Source organism: Psittacula echo, assembly GCF_963264785.1.
Source record: "Psittacula echo genome assembly, chromosome: 3".
Lineage (NCBI taxonomy): Eukaryota > Metazoa > Chordata > Aves > Psittaciformes > Psittacidae > Psittacula > Psittacula echo.
In genome coordinates, this window is record NC_137736.1 from 47,636,771 (window position 1) to 47,652,138 (window position 15,368).

The window sequence follows — 15,368 nt, forward strand, 5'->3', positions numbered from 1 at the left end:
ACTAATAAAACTGGCTCCTGCCCACTACCTTCAAACTAAAATCAGAATGTTTTGCCACCTACTCTAATGGCAGTGAGATCAAGGACAAAGCCTTATTTTTGACTGTTTTGCCCACGTGACTTTGTGGGACTGTTTTTATATTCATGTTTTAGTGTTATTTCTGTTATAAAACCAAAGAGACTAGAGAGATTATTATCCTGCCTGGCAAAGGAAGGTTCACTGCCAATCTGAAAACTAATATAGTGGCTACTGAAATCAGATTTTCTTCCCCTCTAATAAGACCAAAGGCACCATGCACTCTGAAAATACTCACAAGCACCCTGTCACTGTGATACATTGCACATAGCCTTGTCATAGATCAGCTATTCGCATCTATCTGTGAACCATGACATATAAATCTAACTTATTTACCAGATCGTGAACAGGAAGACAGGATTGAACAATCAAAATAAAGTTGATTAAATACTTTTTCAAAATACAGGTCTAGCTAAATTTTTAATCATTATGCTGATTGCCATTTGCATTTGAAATTTGATGCTTCTGAGAAAGAAAAAAAAAAAAAGAATTGAAAACAATGCGTGCATCCCAATTTTTATCCTACCTCCATGCTGCTGCTCCAGACCACTTCTTGATTTACCATATCCATAACTTAGGGGTGTTCTCTGGTAAGTAGATGGAGAAGCAGGAGGTGAGCATATTGGAGACACTGGAGGAGATCTGGGTTCCTATTTTAAAACACACCAACACAAAAAGCAATTCTGAGACCAAAAAACCACCAAGTAAACCTGCACAGTTATCCAAATACATACAGCATGATGGACAAAGAAGCCACAAATACTGCAGCTCCTTCAGGCCTTTTATTTCCAAGAAAAAGCTCCTGAGAAAGCAAAAGACAGATTTTAGTATTGAGCTTTCTAGAGGTAAAGCATGGCAACGCCATAGCAAAGCTCTGCAATGAAGAGCTTAAGATATTTTGCTTCCAAAGATGCCTTAAAAAGTACACATAGAAGGCTTAATGTGAGTGGGTATCTTTGAATTTACATAGCACAGTGTGAGTGCATTCTTTGTGGGAGAGCATTTTTCATATAAAAACTTATTAAAAATTAAAATAAATCTCTTGAATCAGTATTTTAGGCACTCTGTAGATTTGTAGGTGTTACTGAGTAACTATCCTAAAGCTTTGTCTTTCCCTTGACATACAGAGATTGTTTAGGAGGAGGATGTGATCCTGAAACAGTTTTACTGAGTAAGAAGGAAAATACAGCACAACAGAGATAACCCAGATGGAGCTAGGGGTTTGAAGGCAGCGTTCCGCTTCAGTGTCAATACATGCAGGCAGATAAACATACATGATCTTCTTCCTCATCCTGTTATTCTCACCATCTTGTCATCAGCTCATTCCTGTTGGTTGACCTCAGGCTGGGAATGCTGTTACTCACACTGGCACACTGTGTGATAAATGTGTGTGCACATTACAGGAAGATAAAGTGCCTGCCACCAGGCACTTACAACATTACCTGATACAGTACCAGAGAAGAAGGTGTCAGGCCTGGGGAAAATTATGCAAATCAAGGTTGCATTGTGAAGCTGCTTGTATCTGAGTAAGTGCTCTCAACTCTACTAAGTACAGGTAATACAAATTTCCCTTAGAGAGCTTTATTAAATTGGCTACTCAGAACAAAGAATGCTGGGACAACCTTTCACTGAGGACAAAGAAAAGCAGATTTACTCTGGACCACTCCTGGAAGAGGCTAGAATGGAAGAAAACCTGGTGGTCTTATCCCACCCAGAAATAGTTGCTCATGATTCAACAACTCTTCTCCAGCTGAATATTTCTGTAGTTACTAAATATCATACAGGCCATGAGAAACTGCTTGCTTTCTTTCTCTTTCACAGACAGGTTTCTATTTGCTGCTCCTCCCTTAGGCCTCTCCAAGAAGCAGTGCTGGACTAAGTAGGAGAACAACGCTGAAAGAACTTAAACAGAATACTACAGTGCTGACAGCTTTATACAAGCTCATATAGAGAAATTCCCTTCAGGGATGCAACTGGGATGCATCAAAATCAGAGCACAGCCCAACGGGGATTATTTGCATGACAGGAGTTCATCTCCTGCCTAGTACTGCAAAACTGAGTAAGCCCATGTGAGTGTAATCATTGGACCCAGAAGGAGAATGTGTAATGACATATTGGCCTGAAGGAGACAAGCCTGTTACCTGTTTGTCCCCTTCATCTGTTCTTTTGTAGGAATTTTTTTCCAAAGTTGCATATGGAACCTGAAACTTAACTCCATGGAGTTCTGCTGGAGTCCCGTAACGTGCTTCACTGTCATTTTTCAGCGCCATAAACCGTGGCAGGGGCAATTCTTCATCAAAAGAGAGAAAAATTCAGCTGAGACTACAGCACATTAAAAGTACTTTAAGCAGTATCATCTTGTAAAACCAATGAAAAGTTTATCTGTAAAAGACTACTATTTATATTTTGTAACATTTGTAAGTGTGGAAATCCTGTGATTATTTTGTATCTTAATAAAAATGTGAATGTTATACAAAGCTACATTCACTAGCTTAATATACAATCTCTCCATGAAAAGAGAAAGAAATAAGCCTTGTGCACATTATTAAAGCAAGCGGCAAACTCATTTCCTGTCTTCAAAATGTTGTGTGTAATGAAAAGAATGGTTTCCCACAGAAGCCGTGGGACTGATGAATTAATCAGTCAGGATCACAGTATCCTCAACACTGCCATCATAAAAGGAACAAATTCAAAATGGTAGGGTTCAGAGATCATGCCAAGGCCTGGTGAAATGACAGTGTCAAAAGGTCCCATGTCGCATCTGCTCTGCAGAGCAGCAGGGGGACACTTCTGTCACCCTTTAAGACAATTCATGATTAATTTGAAGAAACACCATTTTTGTGCGCAGTCATCCTGAAAGATCAGTACAATTCAAATTAACAGAATGCTCAAAACCTAGCAAAGCTGTATGTTACTTCTGTAATAATTTACACCTACAGCTACTACCAGGAAGAAAAAGAACTCAATTTCAGTTGGTACACGTAACTCACGCCACTCTAAAGGCACTCATATATTTCAAGAGAAAACGAAATTAGCACTAGAATCATTTCAATAACAGTAAGCAAGCAGCATATCAGTGCAAGGACTGCAAGTACCCTTCCTCACTCAAGTATGCAGATTATATTTGCACTCCCCACTTAGAATACTGTGTGCAGTTCTGGTGTCCTCAAAGTAAGAAGGACATGGAGCTGTTGGAGCAAGTCCAGAAGAGGGCCACGAGGATGATCAGGGGACTGGAGCACCTGCTATATGAAGATAGGCTGAGACAGTTGGGGCTGTTCAGCCTGGAGAAGAGAAGGCTGCGTGGAGACCTCATAGCAGCCTTCCAGTATCTGAAGGGGGCCTACAAGGATGCTGGAGAGGGACTATTCATCAGGGACTGTAGTGACAGGACAAGGGGTAATGGGTTTAAACTTAAGTGAAAGTTCAGGTTAGATGTAAGGAAGAAGTTCTTTACTGTGAGGGTGGTGAGGCACTGGAACAGGTTGTCTAAAGAAGTGGTAAATGCTCCATCCCTGGCAGTATTCAAGGCCAGGTTAGACAGAGCCTGCCTGGGCCAACATGGTCTAGGGTGAGGTGTCCCTGCCCATGGCAGTGGGGTTGGAACTTGATGATCTGAAGGTCCTTTCCAACCCAAACCATTCTATGATCCTATGCCGTATGTGTAAAACACAGTAAATCTCACTTAGTTGATGTTTCTACATTAATTTGTTGGTGGCTTTTAGGGTTGGGTTTGGGGTTTTTTGGGGGGTGAGGTTCAAATTAAAATGCTTAAAAAGGATAGCAATGCCAAGAGAGAGCGCACAAACTGTCTGTAAGAAAAAATGACAGACAAATTCAAGCCATCCTGCTTCACCTCTGGTTTACACTCCCCTTCCAGCCAGGCACTGAATCATGACACCTGCATCCAATCCCTTCCACTTGGTCAGGAGCCCTGCACCACAGGAGCTAAGCTCACTCAGGTCTGCACATGCTTGCCAGCCTGGCTTCCCCCTCAGATGGAGGCAGACCAGGGAATTCCTTCACTGTGCCTAGTAACATAGGTAGGTTTTACATTTCATTGCCCTTAGCAGGGTCAGCAGAGCAGAAACTGTGCTGTGAATAGTGACTCAACTGCAAGGCTATGGTCACATCCTGCCTTTCCTATCTCCTCTCTGGTCTCGTGGCTGGTTGCATCATTGCCTTCAGCTGGACGGTGGTAAGCACTCTTGCCCAAGGCATGGCCTCATGGCATGGTTCAAGCATCTGCCTGGGATATGGGATCTAAAGGTTCAAACCTGTTCAGGCTCAAGCCCAAGTGAAAAGCCATGTGTTTTAAAGCCTGAGCCCTGCTAAGGCAATGCATGCATAAGCAAGGCAGAGCATGCATCATATCAAGGTAAAAACAGAGTTCCTGCCATTTAGCTGCTATCAAGGTTTTGCAGCTAAAATGGACTTGCTTCCTCTCCTCATCGCTTGAATTTGATAAGCCTCCTTAAGAAGCATTTTTCTCCATCAAAAATAGCACATTTAATATTTAGCTGTCAAGTCACTGGGAAGAACAAAGCTGTTTTAAATTACAGCTAATACACATTTTCATGTCTACTGATAGGAAGCATTAGGATTTTGTCACTATTACCTATTTATTTAAGCAGGATTATTTTCTAAAGCATGATGAATGTTGCAAGCTGCCCTGCACAGTGGGACCCCTGACCTGCCCGCATCTGCCACAACAAGCCTCCATGCGACTCAGCAATAAGCTCCCATTTTGGACATCTGTCAAGATCAGAGGCTGAAGGTGAGAGACAAATGCATCCCTAGCACTGATCAGCTGTCATTCATTCCACTCCTTTGGTAATGCTTTTTCTAGAAGGGGATGTCATCTCAGCTTTGCCACACAAGTAATTCACTGAAATTTTCTACCAATCACGTAGAAAATATACCATTACCTTCTACGCATAAATACATTAGAAGAAAAAGTTTACCACCATGGAGAGCTGACAAGCATTAAAGAAAGTAAGAAACAAGTGCAAAGCGTTGCAAGCAAAATTTGCTACTTACCATTTTTAATGCTCTCAATCCGTACTGGGAACCCTGACTGAGCTGCTGCAATTAACTTCAAAGCAATATAAAACTGAGCGGGACCAAAATAGCCCACACGCTTGGCTCCACAAAGTTCGGTAATCTAAGAGAGAAGAGGCACACTGTTGGTTAAATGCATTTCACTCTTCCAGAGAACGTAAACACTGCTACATAAACAAAGAAAAAAAAAATCTTTAAACAATGAAAAATGCTTGTTGTACTTAAAGATTTCCAATAAACATAATTTGTTTCAACTCTGGACATTGCTGTTTGATCTCACTGTCCTTAGTATATCAGGGACAGGTAGGTAGTGGTTAAGCTTTTCAGAAGCACTGCTAAGCAACACTGCTATTGTAAAACAACTTACGGGTTTTCATACTACATATGATTTTAACAGAAAGTGAAAGGATAACTTAAGTACGCTGTCCAGTAGAACACTTCCATTGCACAAGCTATAGTATTCACAGAAACCTGTATTTAATAATAGCCCTTAAAATGACAGTTCAGACAATTACTGTAACTGGAACATAAACACCACAGAAGAAATACCTCACTGCAGTGCTTGAGCAGAATATTTTTCTTTATGAAAATTAACATGGTCTCAGCACTGAAGCTTAATTTCTATATAAACACTTCACTGCTCCACTTAGCCACCTCTATGAAGAAAACAGCTCCACATCCACATGCTCAGACAACAGCTAAACAAACAACAGCTATCAGCAGGGTTTAAGTACAGGCACGAATTCTCCCAACCGTGGAGCTTCCAGATGTTCACAAACAAACCTTTGCTGGTCATTAAGGTTAGAGTGAAACCCCATTCTCCCCAGATGTAAAGGGAAGCCCCATATTGTTTCCCTGAAAATACACTTAGATTAGCAACATCTCCTGGTTGGTGAGGTGCGTTGCCCACACGTGGAAGGACAGCAATGCTGTGCCAGTCTTTCATGCTCTCTGGAAAATTATGTCCCAAGCTCCCAAGCTACAACAACATGACAGAAACTATTCTCATGTTGTGTGTATAAACAAATAGCACACACAAACAACCTATTTTTTAAATTATTTCTATATGTATACATATACACACATACAGTGGCAAAATGTCATGTGAAACAATTACTAAACAAGTTTTAGAATGGTAATTCTTACTAATGAACAAAAATTATCTTCAAGCAAACTCTTCTCTGAATGTGGTTTCTGCTTTGCCTGAATGAGCTCTGCCTTCCTTCTCTTCCTGCAAGATTCAGAGATGCATGGCTTAATTCCTTGATCACAAGATGCATCAAGCAGCTTTCTCTTCTCTTACTGCTTGATGAAAAGGGAGATTGATTCTCTGTATGAGGACAGCTTCAATTAACCGGCATTATTTGCCATCCCCTTTCTTCTAAATATCTTTTTTCTGAAGTCACTCTGGCTTTTTCTAATTATTTCTTTTTTACACCACCACCCTCCCCCATTGCTGGCCTTATTTCTTTTCCGATGGAAACACAGGGCTCTTGGCATGTGACTGAGATGGATGGTGCTGAAGCATGATTAAAATGGGAGCATGGCGGGGATGAAGAAGCAGGTGGAAGGGAACTCCTCTGAAGAGAACTATGCCACATCTGGGGCATGAGAAGAAGTCACACCTCAGTGGATGACACTATGCAAACCCCAGTGTTGCAGAGGGCTCCCCACTGCCACAGGGAGCAGCACTGTCCAGTGTAGGGTCCCACTGCACCAGAGGGTCCCCCAACAGCAGCCTACTGGGGTCCCAGGGCAGGAGCTGACACTACAGGGTGATGCCTGCTGAGCTGTGGGAGCATAGAATCACAGCATGGTTTGGGGTGGAAGGGACCTAAAAGCTCATCCAGTTCCAACTCCCCTGCCATGGGCAGGGACAACTTCCACTAGACCAGGTTGCTCAAAGCCCCGTCCAGCCTGGCCTTGAACACTTTAAGGGATGAGGCAGCCACAACTTCCCTAGGCAACCTGTGCCAGGGCCTCACCAAAATTTCCTCCTTGTATCTGATCTATGTCCCCCCTCTTTCAGCTTAACGTCATTACTCGTCCTATCACTACATGCTCTTGTGAAAAGTCCCTCTCCAGCTTTCTTGTAGGCCCCTTTAGGTACTGCAAGGCTGCTTTAAGGTCTCCCCAGAGCCTTCTCCAGGCTGACAGCCAACTCTCTCAGCCTGTTTCAGGTGCAGCTGCCTGCCTGTGGCATGGATGTGCTGCTGTGACAGCCCATCACAGTACCTGCAGTGTTTTGGGAGGGCCGGGCAGAGCATCAGTACCATTTCTAAACTCCAAAGCAGGTTCTTTCTCTTTGCCCCTGGATGCTCCCAATTCACTCTGTCCTGCTGCCCGCACCTCCCACTCCTGCATGATCCTTCCCCACCAGTGCCACCGTCTTTGCCTGACATGGCAGTGTAGAGCTACAAACCAATTAGGCTTAACCCAGGACATGAAGCATACATGAACAAGTCCAGAGGAGGGCCACGAGGATGATCAGGGGACTGGAGCACCTCCCATATGGAGACAGGCTGAGAAAGTTGGGGATGTTCAGCCTGGAGAAGAGAAGGCTGCGTGGAGACCTCATAGCAGCCTTCCAGTATCTGAAGGGGGCCTATAAGGATGCTGGGGAGGGACTCTTCATCAGGGACTGTAGTGACAGGACAAGGGGTAACGGGTTCAAACTTAAACAGGGGAAGTTTAGATTGGATATAAGGAAGAAATTCTTTACTGAGAGGGTGGTGAGGCACTGGAATGGGTTGCCCAGGGAGGTTGTGAGTGCTCCATCCTTGGCGGTGTTCAAGGCCAGGCTGGATTAGGCCTTGGGTGGCATGGTTTAGTGTGGGGTGTCCCTGCCCATGGCAGGGGGGTTGGAACTAGAGGATCTTAAGGTCCTTTCCAACCCTAACCATTCTATAACCCTAACCATTCTATGATTCTATGACGGCTGTGGCTCCACATGGGCACAAACTGCCCATGCACACCATACCCCACAGCTCTGGGGACAAGATCACTGTGGCAGGTACGTGGAAAGCCACCAGCCTGGGGTTTACTGTGCATACCAGTCACACAAATTCAACAACCTGGGGAAAAGCGGTGAAGAAGGGGCACAACCAAGCTGAAATTCAGACTGGGTAGACAGCCCTGTTTTATTATGGGAGATGTTTGCTAAACAAAGGCCAGTGCTGAATAAGTGAGTATGCAAAAGCTGGACATCCCCCCTGCACCCAGGCCCTCCTGTGGGGACTATGGTGCTCAGCTCCTGCTTCACCCACAGACAGCACTGGGATGGCAGCTGCTGTGGCATAAAAACACCACGCAAAATTCCTGGATGTACTAGGGGTGTACCTTAATGGTATTTCTTAAGACTCCTTTCCTGCCATGGCATCCTACGCTTGCTGGCATGGAGCAACAGCTTCACAGTGATCTGTGTTTCCTCTCACTGGCTGCTGGAAAGAGGAAACACTGAGCAATAGCGACTTTCACACACGGATTAGTGATGCTATCACCCTCCTGGAAAGATACTGAGAGTTAATTTTCCATATCTTTTTCTATACTTTAAAATATTAAGGGTGCTGAACACCACAAATGCTCTGCTTGCTTCTGATATGGAAATGTGAACATTTTATTCTGATCAAGCAGACTAAAAAAATTTTATCACGGGTACATCATCTCTCAAAAGCACAGTGCTGTTTCTCAAGCACACTTACAGCCAAACAACCTGAAACGGCCTCTCTAATTCTGCTCTTTGGTGGCAACAACAGAAATATATTTTGTAGGTGCAAGCTCCTCTCTGCTATTTGTGCAATTAAATCCTGATCTCTTTCTTAACAGCCCAGAGCAAAAAATACAAGCTGACAAGAGTAGCCAAAATCATTACCCAATTAATTGCAGGTATTCATATAGATTAATTGCAGGTACAGGCATTTACTCTTACATTTAAAGGTTTCTTGTACATTTACAGAAGAGGGTCTTGGGTTCATTCCTTCCAGACAGCATCTCATACTACTACATCAGGACCCTGCTTAGAGCTGCTAATGGGAGCAGCCCCTGTTTCCAGTGAACCCAGAGGTAGGTATCAGATTAGCCTTTATCCAAATTAAATTCCTCAGAACATGCTGCCTGCTCAAATTTCCACAGCAGCTTAGACTGAATACTGCATTATTTTTTTGTTTCCTGGTTTTACCTTTTGCAGGGTCACTGCACATAGCCTCTTGATGGGCAGATTACATTTAGCGATATACAATATTGAAATTAAGCTAGTTTATGCAATATGCTATTAAAAGTCTCCAAGATCCATTCGAATTAAAGGTATTGTATATGAATGTGATATGATTTTTTTTTTTTTCCAAGCTGAAACTAGGCTCTTTTTCTAATAAAACAGCACTTTGCAACTAAGATACCTGAAAATATCCCCTGAAATACAGGAGAAACATCAGTTCTGATTTCATTCAACTGATGTTTAAAAAAAAAAACATTTCTATCCTTTCCTGTTGTCAGTTTGGGTTGCATACTTGTCAGCAAACTAGCAAGGAAACTGATATTTTCTATTTGTGTGCTGCTAAACAGACACAAATGTAAATCCAAACAAGAGATTTTAATGAAGAACAACTGACAGTCAATATTCATTGCAGGTTTTTTTGGTCTTCAGCAGAAAGCCGTAATCCTCCAGTGACAGCTGAACATTGCAGAAAAGTTTAATGAAGAACACGTTGGAAATAATTTTTCATGGTGGCAGGTTACAGATGTTGCTTGCCAAAACTAACCTCAGGATGATAAACAGAATTAGTCAAAAACTGACCTATTCAATGGTTTGTGAGGCAAGAACACGATGCTGAGTGGACCAGAACTGAGTTTAAATTTACTGCAAGGTGTAACTGCTTACATAAAACAATTTCACAGGTCATTTGCCAATTATGGATAAAAGTTCATTTCACACAACATGTAAAAATATTTCTCAGAGAAGGACGGAAAGCTGGCATGTCTAATATTGTGTTTGCTCTCAGCCAGTCCTGGAACAGCCCCTCCCAGTTCAATGGGATTTCAGCAGGTACTTGTAAAACACACAACCATGCAGCCATAAGAAGGGGAGAAGGAGCCAGATCTCGGTGCCTGCACACTTTTCTGACAGGCCAGAAGTTTTTCTATGGTTGTAAAAATATACTTTCTTTTAAACAGATTACCAACTCACCAACATTAAAATTTAAAATGTAGCTATGACCTGTTTGGAAGAGTGGCTGTTTTACATTACCGTTCTCCACGCAAACTTCTAATAAAAAAGCTTTAAATCTTGAGATGCTGGAAGACAAAGCAGATTTTTGTATTTATTATCAACTCACTGCTCTGCTCTATCGGCTGACAGTGAGTGTTATTTTTGTAATTGCTCCTTGAAGACATCCCACATGAAACAGCTTTTCCCAGCACAATCTGACATTGTTCCAGCTCTCCTGAGCAGTCTCCAAACAAGTTTCCACTACAGCCTCCAAAAGCACTGACCTCGCAAACACCCTGGGCAGGTCTAATTTAGATTGCAAGAGCTCAACTTCAGGAAATGAACATGAGACTAGAGCTGAAGTGTGTTTTCCTTATGTTGAAAAAGAGGTAAAATCAGAAACAGCTATTCCACAATCCTATGGATCGGCTGAGATGACCATCCTGCAGCCTCAAGAAAGGTTTCCAGCTGTGAGGCAAAGGCAGAGCTGGGATTTTTGCCTTTCATTTATCCATTAACATTGCTACGGCACCCTCCGTATCTAGCTGGCACAGTTTTCCCCTGTTCTGCACCCCTGTTGCTAACTGCCAAAAAGATGGTCACTGCTTGTCACTTGTGGGTAAGCCCAGCCCAAAGGCACTCAAATCTGTGTAGGTTGTGAGATTCTAAAAGGAACACGTGTAAGCCAAATACATATTCAATGCACTTGGAAAGAATCACAGAGTAGTTTGAGTTGGAAGGGACCTATATATGTCATCTGGTCCAACTCCCCTGCAATGAGCCGGGATAACTTCAACTAGCTCAAGTTCCTCAGAACCACATCCAGCCTGGCCTTGAATGTCTCCAGGGATGACACACCCACCACCTCTTTGGCAACCTGTGCCAGGATTTTACCACTCCCATTGTCAAGAATTCTGTCCTCACATCCAGCCTCAATCTCCCCTCTTTTAGTTTAAAACCATTACCCCTTGCCCTATTGCAACAGGCCGTGCTAAAAAGTCTCTCCCCATCTTCCTTATAAGCCCATTTTAAGAACTGAAAGGCCACATCACTGGCACCTACATTAAAGGAAACTTTCTTTTTGTACCTTCCATCTCAGCCCAACCACAGAAAGCATAACTTTTTTACTTGTCCTTACTCAAGCTATAACGAGGTAGAAAGATCTTTCAATTCATCAACTACCACTGTGTTGTAAAGAACACAGAATCATAGAATAGCTAGGGTTGGAAAGGACCTTACAATCATCTCATTCCAACCCCCCTGCCATGGGCAGGGATACCCCACACTAAACCATGCCACTCAAGGTTCTGTCCAGCCTGGCCTTGAACACCGCCAGGGATGGAGCATTCACAACTTCCTTGGGAAACCCATTCCAGTGCCTCACCACCCTCTCAGTAAAGAATTTCTTCCTTAGATCCAATCTAAACTTCCCCTGTTTAAGTTTGAACCCACTACCCCTTGTGCTATCACTACAGTCCCTAATGAAGAGTCCCTCCCCAGCATCCTTATAGACCACCTTCAGATACTGGAAGGCTGCTAGGAGGTCTCCACGCAGCCTTCTCTTCTCCAGGCTCAACAGCCCCAACTTTCTCAGCCTGTCTCCATACAGGAGGTGCTCCAGTCCCCTGATCATCCTCGTGGCCCTCCTCTGGACTTGTTCCAACAGTTCCATGTCCTTTTTATGTTGAGGACACCAGAACTGCACACAATACTCCAAGTGAGGTCTCACGAGAGCAGAGTAGAGGGGCAGGATCACCTCCTTCGACCTGCTGGTCACACTCCTCTTGATGCAGCCCAGGATACAGTTGGCTTTCTGGGCTGCGAGCACACACTGAAGCCGGCTCATGTTCATTTTCCCGTCGACCAACACCCCCAAGTCCTTCTCTGCAGGGCTGCTCTGAATCTCTTCTCTGCCCAACCTGTAGCTGTGCCTGGGATTGCTCCGACCCAGGTGTAGGACCTTGCACTTGGCATGGTTAAACTTCATCAGGTTGGCATCAGCCCACCTCACAAGCGTGTCAAGGTCCCTCTGGATGGCATCCCTTCCCTCCGGCGTATCAATTGAACCACACAGCTTGGTGTCATTGGCAAACTTGCTGAGGGCGCAACTCAATCCCCCTGTCCATGTCACCGACACAGATGTTGAACATATTGAAAAGCTTCTGCCACTAGTGCCACTAGCCACTTCTGCACACCTCCTCCTCGCCCAGTGCTCTCGGGACGACAACCAGCCTTCAAGCCACAGCTCAGACCTCAGCCACGGAGCAATCCCAGGCTCCCTTCTGGATCAACCACCCTCTTATAACTGTTTCAAAGACAAATATCTGCAGCAGTGGCTTATCAACAGCAACTTATCAACAGCTTATCTCAGACTTGTGTTATGCATTTGACCTATTTCACCTTTTTTTTCTTTTTTTTAATTTGTGTTTACAGAGGTTTTGATCTGCTTGTTACAGACAAGTTTTGCTACATTCTTAAACAGGTATTTCTTTCTGAATGGATCATTGTTCAGGTATCTGTAATACTACCTGGCGCCTATGGCTATGTATCTATCTCTGCATTATTTAAAGCAAAGCAAGAAAAAAGGCATCCTGGATCCAGGAGGATTACTGCCTGGGAAGGCAACAGGAGGAAGAGGAACATGCTGGAGCAGTTACGTATCCAGCTGTACTGAGAAGAGGCTCTGCTATGAATTAGGCTCTTTAGCTCTGTTCCTTCCTACCACTGGTATTTCTGCAACGATTTATTTTTTCTGTCGTCTTGCCTTTTGAAAACAGATGGCTTATCCATTCTAGACTTTTTTTTTAAAACATCACCTGAAGTGCTTACTAAAAATCTAGCTATTTTGAGCAAGCAGGGTTCCAACAGCTAAAAAAAAAAAAAAAAAAAAGCATTTAGAACAGCGTAGCCTAAGGCATGAGACAGCACATACATAGTAAATTTTTAAAGACCTAACTACAAAACATTCTCACTGTTTCAGCTCTGCATGATCATCGTTTTACACTGAAAACCACCACAGTTTTAAATTGCAAGGCATGCTCCTGATAAACTGCCAAAGCATAGCAACTTCAGTTAACACAGCAGCAAGAGCAGCAGACACCAACCACATCTGTCAGGAAAAAACCTGTTGATAGCACTGCCAGAGTTTCCCTAAATTCCCTCCTCTGGCACTACCCAGAACCATTTACATCCACGTGCCACACCTTTGTACATCCAGGGGGAAAGCACTTCAGGAACAGGGAAGCATTCTTCAAGCAGCCCCAAGCAGAATGCTCTATGCCAACACAAAGAACTACAAGGCTTATAATTCAGCACACACTTGTGCACACGCATATGCACAGTCCCAGATAGAATCACATAAAACAAACACCAAAACCATTTTCAAACAACTCTTGAGTCTCACAGTGAAGCTTAACAGCAGAAGTATTTTATAAACTAGAAAAACTCGATTACTGAGCAAAGGTTAAAACCCCCAAAAATACAAACACAAATGTTCCCACTCAGCAGAGCCTTGCAAGCAAGCAGGGCAGGAGGAGGGCACTCGTGCTCAGTCAGTGCGAAGGTCTTCCAAGTCTTCTCTCTTGCACAACAGTCAGATGCAGATGCCTACAGAAACTCAAGCACATGAATCATGCAGTACTTGTCTTCAAGTAGGAAGACTGACAATGCTAGCATACCACAAAATATTGATCTGAATTGCACAGGTACCAGGACATGTGAGTCAGCACCGTTAATCAAAATATTTCAGTTATTAAGGAGTGTTGGTTAAAAAAATGCTGCCAGGGACTAAAGGCTGCTGATGTATGCTAATACTCATAAGCATTGAAGTATAGCTGAAAGAAATCCCATCTCCTACACTCAACCTTTCGTCTTTAATATGCAAATGTTAATGAATCTTTTATCAGCATGTGACATGGAAAAGGTGGACACTCTCATCTAATGTCAATCTTACTGGGAGGTTTAAGAACTATTGAGAAATTCCTGACAGTCTCCACACCAAGTAAATTATTTTCATGATAGCAGTGCCTACAGAATTAGGTCAGAGTTTGTTACATACATTGCTGATACTTCATTCTGTCTTTCCCTTTGAAGAAAAGCCTAGTATCATCTTCACTAAACACATGCCTTTAAGAGTGTGTAAAAAGCCTGCAGGGGTGAAAGAGAAAGTAAATTGTTTTCAGAACCTCCTTGCCTTTTTCTTCTCGCTATTGGCAAAATAAATGCTTCAAGAACAGCATTCATCCACCTGAAATTTTTCTAGCGGTGTTTCATGTTCACTAGTTTCTATCAAACCCATATAAAAAATTCTCTGGGTCAATAAATACAGCTTGTGCCAATAAATTTGTATAGGGTGAAATTTTAATAAAGTTTATAACACTTGGAATGCAAAAATTAAAAGTCTGAAAACAGGTTACTCCAGATTTTAGAACTCAGCATAAAGATATCAACCAGGAGTACAGATTTTTATAAGAGTATGAGTTCACTTATTCACTGAACTGCTTTACATTCTTTGTAGATAATCAGTTCCTCAGCATCTGGATATGGAAACGCAGATATTCAGCAGGTCACTCTCTGAAACACTGCACACGCAGCCTTGCCAAAGTCACTATTAAGACCCGAAATCCCATGAAAATCTGCAGAGTACACAGAACTGGGTTATGGATGTTTTACCTGTTTTTCAAATCCTACTGAAGAAGCAGGGGAGCAAGCATAATGTCCCATGTAAAATGGCAAGTACAGAGCTGTCACACTGCCCCATCCATACAAGCAAATTGCAGGAAACATCCACAGGACTTGTCCAAATTTCTCCTGATGCAATCCCCTGCTAAGAATACTTCATTCTCTTGGACATGAGACATGAGTTTCATGAAGGCCATCCTACAGATGGTTAATACCATACATTTGATATGTTGCAAATATGCTTCTTTAAAGGCACTAGTCATTCCAAGGATTTCTGTTTATTTTCCTGCTCATCTCTTCTCTTCCAAGAACGTATCTAGGGATATAACACAGACAAGAGAACCCACGC

The 15,368-nt window shown here is 43.0% G+C and overlaps 1 protein-coding gene across 1 annotated transcript in view; it reads right to left on the bottom strand.

Moving 5' to 3' along the window:
* REPS2 (RALBP1 associated Eps domain containing 2) overlaps positions 1-15,368 on the bottom strand; it is a gene marked incomplete at its 5' end in the record, with an annotated part of 98,655 nt that overhangs the window by 56,613 nt on the left and 26,674 nt on the right. Inside the window, 3 exons of the mRNA XM_080612271.1 lie at positions 602-725; positions 2,217-2,365; positions 5,116-5,239. Of these exons, the coding sequence (XP_080468397.1) occupies positions 602-725; positions 2,217-2,365; positions 5,116-5,239 (397 nt within the window). The remainder of the gene's footprint in view (positions 1-601; positions 726-2,216; positions 2,366-5,115; positions 5,240-15,368) is intronic.